The sequence below is a fragment of the Arachis ipaensis genome, chromosome B04, assembly GCF_000816755.2.
Source record: "Arachis ipaensis cultivar K30076 chromosome B04, Araip1.1, whole genome shotgun sequence".
In the NCBI taxonomy this organism is placed as follows: Eukaryota; Viridiplantae; Streptophyta; class Magnoliopsida; order Fabales; family Fabaceae; genus Arachis; species Arachis ipaensis.
The window spans coordinates 92,253,927-92,267,236 of record NC_029788.2 but is presented as its reverse complement, the minus strand read 5'-3'; the positions used below and the strand labels follow the sequence as shown (position 1 = coordinate 92,267,236).

At 36.7% G+C, this 13,310-nt stretch overlaps 1 protein-coding gene across 1 annotated transcript; it reads left to right on the top strand.

Annotated features, from left to right (window-relative positions):
• LOC107636744 lies at nt 9,423-10,581 on the top strand. The gene is made up of 4 exons (XM_016340236.1): nt 9,423-9,687; nt 9,776-10,173; nt 10,252-10,351; nt 10,403-10,581. Exons 1-4 carry the CDS (start codon nt 9,423-9,425, stop codon nt 10,579-10,581), a joined length of 942 nt encoding a protein of 313 aa, XP_016195722.1.

Sequence of the window (13,310 nt, the reverse complement as noted above, 5' to 3'; positions counted from 1 at the left end):
AATTGTGCTATAAAATGTGAGTTTTTTTTTATTCAATCGATTGATCGTGTTATCCAATCAATTTTGCAAAGCAATATGAGTTGTTTCACAGTTCAATCGATTGAATTACGTACGGTGCTATATGCCATTCTAAATTTTTCTCCTCTTTTTTATAAATTATTATTTTATTATTTCATCTATCTTATCTTTAAAATTCTCTCTTCAATTTTTTAAGTTTTTATTTTGATTTAGATACTCTAATCTTATCTTTTTCAATATTAAAATTATTAATGGTTGAATAATCTATCATCAATTTATTTTTTAACTACCAATTCTATAATTGTAATCGTTTATCAATCTTTTTTATTATCAATTTTTTTATCGTTTTTGTTCCTTGTTTATCCATCTCCTTAATATCCAATTTTTCTTCATCGTTTATCCAACTCCTTAATATCCACAACCCTACCACATTCACATAATTACACTCAACCAAAACCAATCCTACCTCATCTACACAATTCAATTCAATTTCATCACTTTCCCCTCCTAAATTCCTAATTTCTTATTATTCCAAATTCCTCCCATTTATTCACACACTCAATATTCAATATCCATTCAATCTCATATGACATCACACAATACACACATCACTTACCTTCCTTACCTCTTTCTGGCCTCTGACCCAAATTCACAATTTAAATGCATATTTTACAAACCAATATTCATTATCCAATTCATCAAATTTTCAACACACCAAACATACAATTTCACACAATTCTCAACCCAATCATTAATTTACATTACATATCAACTATAAATATTAGTACCAACTATTTACACAATCCAAACTTAATCCTAGGGGCATCTAGCCTAGGAATTCTCATCACACCATACGGTACTTAAATGAAACTTAAACCGTACCTCTTAGAGCCAAACCAATTGAGCCCTTTCTTTGGAAGTCTCCACCAACCTTAGCTCCAAGCCTCACCAAAGCTCCACAAGCAAAACCAACCTCCCAATTGTGCACCAAAATTAACCAATACTCTAACATAACTAATTTCACACTTACAATCAGCCTAGGGTTCATGAAAATGATAAATCACAAGGGTTGGAGAGTTTCTTACCTTAACCCACTGTATTTTATGATGAATATCACCAATGGCTCGTATTAGAGCACCCCTAAATAACAAAATCACAAGATTTCTTCAAAACCCAAATCCAATTCGAATTTAAAGAGAAAAATGAAAACTCGGCAGAGGATAGTGGAATACTCACCACAAAACTTAGATAAAACTGTAGAAGATGAGAAGAGCGACGCGTGGCCATAAATGGCTCGTCAATCGAAGTTCCGGAGAGAAAGTTATGGTGATTTGAAGTCTGGAAAGCTAGGTTTTCTCTTCTCTTCTCTCTATCCGCCTCTCCTTCTCATTTTTAGGGTTTGTGAGCTGAAATACTGATAACTAATGTTTATATATATTGGGTCTTGGGCCCACTTGGTTTAGTTCATTGGCCCAATTTTGGGCCAAAACCTCTAAGATTAGAGTTTTAAACCGTATTTTTAATATTTCTATCGTCCCAAATTATAAATTCTCATTTTTTAACCTTATTCACTTATAATTAATTTTCTTAGTTGCAGTACTAGACAGATCTCAGCCGGTACTATCGCTCGAATTTCCAGTGCGCATTTTTACGCAGAAACTATGTTTTCTAACTCAGAAAAATTCACTGAGTCTAAATATCATATTTAAATTATCAAATTTCGATTGCTAAATTTTCTAACTATATTCGCTCCTATTTAATTTATTATTTTATTAATTACAGTTTGACCGGGTTTTACATTCTACCCACCTAACAGAAATTTTTGCCCTTGAAAATTCACTCCCAAATCTTCATATACGCTCTCTCATACCCAACCAATTTCTTACCATTCAATTTGCCAATTTGCAATTCCCCAACATCAATGCTTAACACACGATTTCCAATTTCAGCTAAAGCTATATTTATCCATCACAACTTAAGCTCAAATCCAATTACACCTGTAATTATTTACACAGCTATCTCAGGATCAATCTAATCTCATAGCCACAATCAAATTTGGTTACCTGCCAATCGCTATTGGAACTAACTCACTAAACCACTCAGGTATTCAAACCTGAAGTGTTTCTAATCATCTCCTATGGCTCCCATTTGCAACTATCCTATTCTAACGCTTCCGTAAGCTTCCGCTGCATCACTCTGATATTTTACCACTAAGAATCTAATCATGCATTCACATCATATTCCCCTATCGGATCACAAAACCTAGGAGTACTCTTAACACATTATTATCAATCTTTCACTTACCTCTTCACAAAACATCAGAACCTGCAGCATCCTCCGTCATCAAAGTGAACACATGACCCGGCTGTTGGGCCTTAGCAGCATTCCGAGTGGCCTTTTTAGGACAGTTCCAAGATATGTGTCCAACTTCTCCACAACTATAGCAAATTCCCAATCCAGCTCGATATGGAGTCCCCGGATGATAGTTTCCACACCGCTTACAAGTCAGTTCATTCTGATGTTGATTTCCATACCTTCTTCCTTGATGATTACTGTTGTTGTTCCTTTGGGAATTGTCTTGGGCTTGCTGAGGATGTGGATTATAACCTACTCTCTTAAAATCTTGACCCATTAGAGTAAAATCTTTCCCTCGATTCTGTTGAAAAGGTCCTCTATGATCCCTTTCTCTGCAGCCGTCTTTTTCACACACTCTTCAGCAACCCTGCTCTTATTCACCAACTCTGAGAAAGTTCTGATCTCCATTGGTCCCACTGAACTTAAGATATTGCTCCGGAGCCCTCCTTCATACTTAATGCAGTTCCATTCCTCGAAGTCTTCCAGAGCCCCCTGACACATGCGGGAAAACCTGAATAGCTCCTCAAATTTGTCTGTATACTCAGATACGGACATAGCACCCTGCTTCAGCTGCAGTAACTCAAGTTCCTTAGCCGTCTTGGCAGGATTTAGAAAGTACTTTTTATAAAATTCCACCTGGAAGGCATCCCAGGTGATATGGTCATCCCCCTGCTGCAGGAGACATCGAGCTCCCTGCCACCAATGCGATGCTTCTCCAGTGAGCAGATAGGTAGCAAATTCAACACACTGCTCTTCAGGTACCAACTATGCTTAAAGTGCTCACTCCATAGCCTGAAAGCAGGTATCAGCTTCAGTCGGATTAGTGGTTCTCTTGAACTTAGGTGGATTAACCTTTAAGAAGGTTGCCAGTGTCATCGGGCCCTGAGCTCCACTTTCGCCATTGCCATTATTGTTTATCTATTGCCCAAGAGGCTTCGCAGAGGCCTGCATAGTAGCAGCCATGTTCTCCAATACTGCAATGAAGTTTATCGGGTTATTCGGGTTGGTTTTCGGTCCCTGAGTACAAGTACGACCTCTCTCATGGCCTCGACCGCATTAACGAGGCGCCATCTGGTTCCTATACAAACCAAACACTCGATATCAAGTTGATCAGTCTCAATATCAGAAGTCTAGTACTTCAAAGTCCCAAATGCATGTTCATGAATGTTTATGCCAGTTATATCAGTTAGATGTCCTAATAGCACAAAAACATATATACAGAGAATGCACAGAGGCATATTCAGTCTGTCCCTCAAGCTCTGCAGGAACGAACTGCTCTGATACCATAATGTAACACCCTAATATTCAAATCCTTATGCTCGAGTCATAAGTCAATGATAATAAGGTGGTACGACTTCCAAGGTGGATTTTTAATACATAGTTTATAAGTATAATTGAAAGAAGTAATAATCAAGAATCCTGAAAAGGAGTAAAAATAAAATTGCAAATTCGTAGCACTCGCGTATCGACAAAAAGAAGGTAAAGCATGAAGTTGAAAGAGATATACAGATAAAGGTATTAAGGAGAATAAGAGAAGGACAGTATATAGATATATAACATAAGTAAATAGCCACTAGTCGCGACCCGCGAAGTTTAGGCAGGCTAGGGTATAGTATGACAGTAGTTGATAACAGTATCTCCTAATCTCTCCGAAAAGAAACATAGGAACCTCTATAGGCAAGTTCAAAAGAGTTCAATACATAATATAGGCTTTTCAAAATAAAGGTGGAGAGATTCTAAGCAAAATATAAAGTAGAGAATATAAAAATCTTCGCCATCTCTCAGATGAACCATAGCTCACTTCTGAGCACCTGGACTTGTATCTGAAAAACAAGAGATATATACGGAATGAGAACCCCCGACCCATGGGTTCCCAGTACGGTAAAAGTGTCAAATAAATACAATGCATTGTAATAAAAACTCACTTAGTATCCTAAACTTCCTTTCACCCAATATTCATCCTATATTCTCGCTAACCCATAAATAGGCAACTGTCATAAGGGAATGCTAAATCAAATTCCTATTCCTCATGCTTCCCAACTTTCTAGCTCTAAAACAAATCAAAATCAGAATCATAAACAAAACCATCACCAGCTATTCTTTCTCAGTAATTCTATATCAATAATTCTTGTCCTCACCTAGAGAAAGTGAAATCACTTAACTGCATCTACCCAGGGAGCTCAAATTATCTCATTTTCTACCTGGAGCAGTGAAATCAATTCACTACATCTACCCAGGGAACTCAAATTACCTCATTCAATAATCATTATCTTAAATTAATCATATCTTTACTCCATCTCAACAAGAACAACCCTCAGCGTCAACCGACACCAGCGTGAGGGACCTCTCAGTTGTACAAACACAAGCAATGCAGACAAGTAATACACAATTAAAATACAAGTAAAACAAATAGCATTTAATCAGGTAGCATAGCATATATGTACAACTTGAGTCATGAAAACCCAACCTATGTTGGTGATCTAGAGTTGTTAGTTAATATCATTTCCATTTACTCTAATCTCTTGCTAATCCAATTAGTGAGTTGATTAGGACATTTGGATTGAGATTAGCTAGTCTTGTTAGACTTTCTCTCATGGAAGATAACCTATATCTTCTTCCATCATTGGGGATGACGTAATAAGATAAATTCTTGTTAATTATTGTTATTAGTGACTATGATGGAAGGCCTATGATCTCAATTCTTGCCATGAATGTCTCTCTTTATTAATTACTTTTCTTTATTTTGCTTTCTTTAATTGCTTGCTTGATTTACTTTTCTTGCCATTTATTTTCCGCCCCTTATAAATAAAACCCCTTGTCCCCTTCATAGCCAATAAGCATACACTTCATTGCAATTCCTTGTGAGACGACCTGGAGTCTAAATACTTCGGTTAATTCTTATTGGGGTTTGTATTTGTGACAAAACCAAATTTAATTTGATTCGAGGATTGTCTATTGGTTTGGACTATGCTAACAACGGAATTATTTTGTGAAATTCCAAACCGGTATAAATCCTTTCTATCACTCTCGCTAACAATCTCATATTCATCATCATTTTCACGATTTATCATTAATTCTCTCCTTACTTCATCCCCAAGTTATCACCTTCCCTAGTTTCTTCTCATTACTAGACATACTATTCTAATTCAGGACTAAAAGAATGAAACTAGGAGGCTTAGAGGTTTAAAATTTGGTTTTAAAAAATCACAAAACTGATGTTTGCTGAAAACAGGGCCATGCGTGTGCATCGCCCATGCGCACGCGTGGAAAGTGGAGAAAGGAAGTGACGCGTTCGCGTCGTTGATAAACCCCGTTTTTAGGGTTTATCTTGTGTTGAATTTAGAGTATTTTATCAACTTTTCCTCACATTTATGCAATGAAATAGCATGGTTTTGTGATTCTTCCTTAATTTATACTTAAGTATGAAAACATGCTTTTAGACCTTTAATTTGATGATTTTAATTCACCTTTGATTCCACTAGATGCCTTGATTTGTTTGTTAAGTGATTTCAGGTTGAAAAAGCTAGGAATGGATCAAAGGAGTGAAGAGAAAAGCATGCAAAGTGGAGAGATCATGGAAAGCCAACGATTTGGGATGCACTCATCCACACGCATGCGCACAGACGCGCACGCGTGGGTCATAAAATCTCCAGGGACGCGCACGCGTGCTGTACGCGTACGCGCCAATGTCCGCACGTGACCTCTTTAGTGAAATCGTGTCTGGCGAATTCTGAAGTGCCTCTGGCCCAATTTGGAGCTGAATTTTGGCGGGAGAAAGGCTAAAAAGACCAAGGATTGAAGGGGAGAATGGGATTCCATTCAGGAGAGAATTCATACACTTTAGGCTAGTTTAGTTTTTAGAGAGAGAAGCTCTCTCTTCTCTCTAGAATTAGGATTAGGTTTAGGTTAATCTTCTTAGATCTAGGTTTTAATTCTTGCTTTCATCTACTTTTACCTTTCAATTCCTTGTTCCTACATCTTGTACTTCTACTCTTTTATTGTGATTTCCTTTATTTGTATACTTTGTTGTGGATCTACTCTTGTTCCTTTTATTTTCTTTTAATACAATTTGAGGTAATTCATGTTAATTATGTTTTCTTTGATTGTTGTTGTTAATCCCTTGCAATTATTAATTGTTAGATTTTATTCTTGTTGTCAATTTACTATGCTTTCCTTTTATGCCTTCCAAGTGTTTGATAAAATGCTTGGAAGGATGTTAGAGTAGAATTTTGTGTTCTTGGCTTGGGATGGTAACTTAGGAATTCTTGAGTTACTAATGTCCAAGTGGTTGATAATTGATAGACATTGACTCTAGCTCTCATTAATTCAATTAGTGAATAGCTAGGAGTTATGGACTTTGATTGATATAGCTCATTTAACTTTCCTTCACTTGTTAGAGGATGACTTAATGGGATTGATCCTTGCAATTATCATATTGTGGTTAGTGATAAGGATAGAGATCATTGACCACCAAACCTTGCCAAGACCTTTTTATCATTTGAGTTTCATTTACTTTCCTTGTTTCCTATCCAAAACCCCAAAATATACATGTCCATAACCAATAACAAGAACACTACCCTGTAATTCCTTTGAGAGATGACCCGAAGTTTAAATACTTCGGTTTATTAGTTTTATTAGGGGTTTGTTACTTGTGACAACCAAATTTTGGTATGAAAGGATTATTGTTGGTTTAGAAACTATACTTGCAATGAGATTTTATTTGTGAAATTCTACACCATCAATTAATCACTCATCAATCGTCCATGCGTACGCATGGAAATCATAGAGGGGGAGTGACGCGTGAGCGTCAGTCACGCATACGCGTGGAGGCGTTTTGTGCTTCGCACACAAATCCGGCACAATACCATCACAACTCTCTGGTTTTTCTACCACACAGCAGCATCAACACAGCGATGCGTAGGTGGTAAATTATCTGGGTCACGCGTGCGCGTGGCCGTACGTTTTCTTAAAAATTTTACTAAGTCTGAAAAAGCTGCATAATTTCATTTTCAAACCTCAAACTTCCGCCACACATAACTTCTTCTACAAAATCCTTTTTCAACCATTTCTAAACCGTTGGAAGGATCGTTGAATGAACTTTCATAAAAATTCAATTTTGAAGAATTCCTTACTCTGAGGACCGATTTACGAACCGCCGAAGTTGGTCAAAAGTCAGTTTTTTACCCAAAAACAGAAATCACCAATTTTTCCAATGTTCACAAGCCAAATTCATTTCCACTCATCCAAAAGACCACAACCCAACAACATTCATATAATTACACTCAATCAAAATCAAACCTACCTCATCTACACAATTCAATTCAATTTCGTCACCTTCCCCTCCTAAATTCCTAATTTCTTATTATTCCACATTCCTCCCATTTATTCACACACTCAATATTCAATATCCATTCAATCTCATATGACATCACACAATACACACATCACTTACCTTCCTTACCTTTTTCTGGCCTCTGACCCAAATTCACAATTTAAATGCATATTCCACAAACCAATATTCATTATCCAATTCATCAAATTCTTAACACACCAAACATACCATTTCACACAATTCTCAACACAATCATTAATTTACATTACATATCAACTATAAATATTAGTACCAACCATTTACACAATCCAAACTTAATCCTAAGGGCATCTAGCCTAGGAATTCTCATCACACCACACGGTACTTAAATGAAACTTAAATGTACCTCTTGGAGCCAAACCAATTGAGCCTCTTCTTTGGAAGTCTCCACCAACCTTAGCTCCAAGCCTCACCAAAGCTCCACAAGCAAAACCAACCTCCCAATTGTGCACCAAAATCAATCAATACTCTAACATAACTAATTTCACACTTACAATCAGCCTAGGGTTCATGAAAATGATAAATCACAAAGGTTGGAGAGTTTCTTACCTTAACCCACCGTAGTTTATGATGAATATCACCAATGACTCATACTAGAGTACCCCTAAATAACCAAAATCACAAGATTTCTTCAAAACCCAAACCCAATTCGAATTTAAAGAGAAAAACAAAAACTTGGTAGAGGACAATGGAATACTCACCACAAAACTTAGACAGAATTTTAGAGGATGAAAAAAGCGACGCATGGTCGTAAACGGCTCATCAATCGGAGTTTCGGAGAGAAAGTTATGGTGATTTGAAGTTTGGAAAGGTAGGTTTTCTCTTCTCTTCTCTCTATCCGCCCCTCCTTCTCATTTTTAGGGTTTATGAGCTGAAATACTCATAACTAATGTTTATATATATTGGGTCTTGGGCCCACTTGGACCCAATTCACTTGATTTAGTCCGTTGGCCCAAATATTTCTATCGTCCCAAATTATAAATTCTCATTTCTTAACCTTATTTGCTTATAATTAATTTCCTCAGTTGCAGTACCAGACAGATCTTAGCCAGTACTGCCGGTCAAATTTTTAGTGCGTATTTTTACGCAGAAAATTATGTTTTCTGACTCAGAAAAATTCACTGAGTCCAAATATTATATTTAAATTATCAAATTCTGATTGCTAAATTTTCTAACTATATTCGCTCTTATTTAATTTATTACTTAATAAATTATGGTTTGACCGGGTTTTACAACTCCCATTCTTCTTGCTTTCATATATCTCAAACCTTTGAGTTTTTTTGGCAATTAGTAGTGTCAAAAAAGTCGGGTTAGATGAGGTTGAGACTATGGAAGGTATTGCAAATATTCGAGTGTATTATGATGGTGATATTATACCAAACACACATGAAGGAGTGACTTTTATTTGTGAATGTCCGTCTTCATTTGCTATTTCATGTACCATGAGTTTTGTGGAGTTACAAAATGGTCTTTGTGAGAACATACAAAGTCACATTTTCAAAAGGTTGAGTAACATTTTGTACAGAAATCCTGTAGAAGTATTTGGTGGGCTGATGCAGTTTCAACTGATGTCCATCACTGACGATGCATGCATGCAGCGGATGTTCTTTATTTATTAACAAACTGAGGTCATGTGCCGATTATAGAGCTGTACGTTGAGTTTGAACAGCATACGAGAATGGATGCGGTTGGCGACGATGTCAACGTTGATGAACTCATAGAGTTAGATTGGGGAGAAGATAACAACGACAGTGAAGAGAAGTTTGAAGCCAACTATGAAGTCGATGACGAAAACGATGACGGAGACTTAGCAGGCAATCCGGCAGCACAAAATGAGGCGCATGCGATTGTAAGTCAGCACTCCTTTGATGTTCCGTCTTTTATGCGGATTCTGGACCTCGAAACCATGCATGTCCCAGAATTTTCTCAGTATGTAAATATCGGTATGTTATCTTATGGTTATTAATTAAAGTTACCACTACCATTTATTTTATTTTCCTTGTCCGATTGGTTGTGGTTTGCATGTCGTAGGTGGAGGTAACACTGCGGCGGAAGATGGCGAGTTTAGTGTTGGAATGGAATTTGGTTCCACAGAGTCAGTGATATCTGCAATCAAAAGCTACACTATCTCTAGAGGACTTGATTACATTTTGTATGAGTCTGAACCGCATACATTCTATGCGAAATGCAAAGTTTATGGTGCAGGGTGCGATTGGCTTATCCGAACTAGCTTGATTCGAAAGAAGGGGTCTTGGGAGATCAGGAGATACAATGGCAAGCACACGTGCACCATGCACACGATTTCACAAGATCATGCCAAGTTGGACTCGGACACAATTGCAGATGCCATTAGGCCGTTGGTCGAAGCAGACCCGTCGATAAAGGTGAAGTCTGTTATTACAGAAGTTCAGTCCAGGTTCAACTACACTGTAAGTTACTACAAGGCTTAGTTGGCAAAGCAGAAAGTTGTCGCAAAGGTTTTTGGTGATTGGGAAGTTTCTTACCAGACTCTGCCAGTATGGTTGAAAGCAATGACTGCGAAGATGCCGAGGTCTCGTGTTCAAATAAAAATGCTCCCCGTTTACCGTGAGAGTGAGGAGGTTCAAGGTATAAGAGTTCTGCATCGCATTTTTTGGAGCTTCTATCTGTGTATTGTAGCATTCAGACACTGCAAGCCACTAGTACAGGTTGACAGCACGCACCTGTACAGAAAATATAAAGGTGCACTTCTGGTTGCGGTTGCACAAGATGGGAACGAAAATATTGTGCCCATTGTATTTGCGATAGTCGAGGGCGAGACGGCAGACGCATGGAAGCTTTTCCTAACCAATTTGTAGAGATATGTTGTTACCATTGATGGCGTGGGTATTATTTCTGACCGCCAAACCTCCATCAACGCTGCAATAGCTTGCAGTAACAGTGCATAGTCACCACCAAGAGCGTGGCACATGTGTTGCATCAGGCACATCGGGTCCAACTTCTTAAGGAGGTTCAAGGCTTTGTATTTGCATAAACTCATGGTGAACACAGGTATTTCATTTTGCTATTATGGTTCTATTCATAGTAATTTTGTGGCATCTGCTTATGGTTAAATGGTTTGTTCAACAGTCTATTCTAGGACAGAAAAGGAGTATAACAAAAACTACCATAGGCTTAAAGAGCGGGGTGAGGCATATACTCAATGGTGCGATAACATCGGTGTTCAGAGATGGGTGTTGGCATTCGACGGGGGTCATTGTTGGGGACATATGATGACAAACTTGGTAGAATGCATAAATTCTGTCCTGAAGGGTGCACGCAACCTTCCTGTGACTGTCATTGTTAGGTTGACTTTCTATCAGCTTAACGAATTGTTTACTCGGAAGAGGGCCGACGCTCATGAGCGTGTCCGCAACGGATTCACGTATTCAGAATTTGCAACAAAAAAAGTTGAAGAAAGCTTTCGACGTGTGGAAAACATTGTGGTCAATCGGTTTGACAGGCGCAATGAGATGTTTGAGGTTCGCGAAATGCAAGATTATTCCATTTACTCTGTTAACCTTGCGCAACGACATTGTGACTGTGGCCATTTCCAGGTCGAGCAACTCCCATGTCGCCACGTTCTTACATGTTGTGCTAACCAGCATCTTGATTGGCAAGTATATGTGCATGACGTGTACAAGATGTCTAAAATTTACAAAATGTACAGAAGCGAATTTATTCCGATAGGTGATCCATCTACGTGGGATAAATATGAAGGAGCAAATGTGATCGCCAACTGAACATTAAGGCACGCGACAATAATAATAATGACGTCACTCTAATCATGATAACAATAATAATAATAAAAAATTATTAAACACTCTTCTTTATTTTAATTAACTATACAGTATTTTATTGTTATTTTCATAACATAACAGTTAATAATAAATTATTAAGCATTAATAAAAAGTTGTCAAACAATATTCTTTATTTTAATTTATTATTACACAGATCACATAAAAATTAATAATAAATTATTAAAAATAATAAAAAAAACTTAATAATAATAATAATAATAATCATAATAATATTAAAATTAATAATAACAATATCATTGCAAATAACAATAAAATTACTAGTTAAAATACAAATACATAAAATATAAATAAATATATTTATTTATTAATTATAAAATAAAAAAATTACTTACCCATTGAGAATGATCCAGATATTCAATAATGTGTTCTTCCGGTTTGGTAAAATCAAGAACTATTTTTGTCAAATCCTTCACAGTATACTTCTTCTTCTTCCACACTTGCTTCTTCACTCTTCCTTCTTCAGTAACCTTCCTCACTCTCGTTTTTCATTCTTGTATACTATACTTTTTTTCACACTTGGACCTACCTACATTTTGGTTTTATAAGCGGATTCACCACCTTATAAAATAATTTTTTAGTGAGTTGTTTATTTTTATTTATAAGATTTGAAATGCTAACTACATTACAAAACTAGCTGTTGCAAAACTAGTCGTTACTATGTTACTGTTATTATTAATAAATTAACATTTTATTACTCTATATATACTACTTACATACACTTCTATTCTCACACTTTCTTCTACTCTTATTTCAAAGTTTACAAAATCAAAGTTCTACTGCTATTATTTTTTGTTCGAAAAAATGAATCCAAACCAACTCAACTCTTTTTTCAATTACTTACAATTTTTTCTCAAACTCCAAATACTCAACAATCTCAAACCTCAAACTCTCAAATTCCAAATCAAAACTTCACACTACTAAATACATTTCAAAATTCAAATCCACAAAAATCTTTCTAATTTAATTTTCAAGCTCTTTATAACAATCAATTTCCTATATTTCAACCACAAAATCAAAATTTACAAACACCAACATTTTCTATTTTCATTCATATTTAATCCCTCTATCGAAAATGCTACTCCAATATCCTTGTCGTTTTCAACTCAATTCAGTGCATCGAGACATAGCTCATCTGGTGTTGGCGGTTCTTTTAATCCATCTCCTCAGACTCCAATACAATCTAGTCCAAATTCGCAGTATTCAGATTTTGCCAACCCTCGTGGATTAGATGCCATCGACCTCAATGAAGATGACATTGAAAATCGTAGGCAAGATAGTATTCAACACTGGCAATGGAAAGAGGATGAGATGTTGATCAGTGCATGGTTGAATGTTTCAACCGACCCTATAGTTGGTACCGACCGAATGGGTGAAATATTTTGGAGTCGAATTCATAGTTATTGTGTGGAATTCAGTTCTGACATAAAATGGGGGGCAGTTGCATGTAAGAAATGATGGTATAAGATCAACAAGACAGTTGCACAATTTGCTGGTTACTACAATAAAGCTAGTCAAAACATAAGAAGTGGTTCGAATGCTGATGATATAAAGGAGTTGGCAAATAAACTTTATTCCACAAATTATGGTCAAAAATTCACTTTTGAGAGGCATTGGAATATGCTTCGTTTGGAGCAAAAATGGAGAAGCCAACTACCTACACAGAGTGGAGGTCCAAAGAGAACCAAGGTTAGTGTAACTAGAGCATACTCATCATTATCAAATCCAGA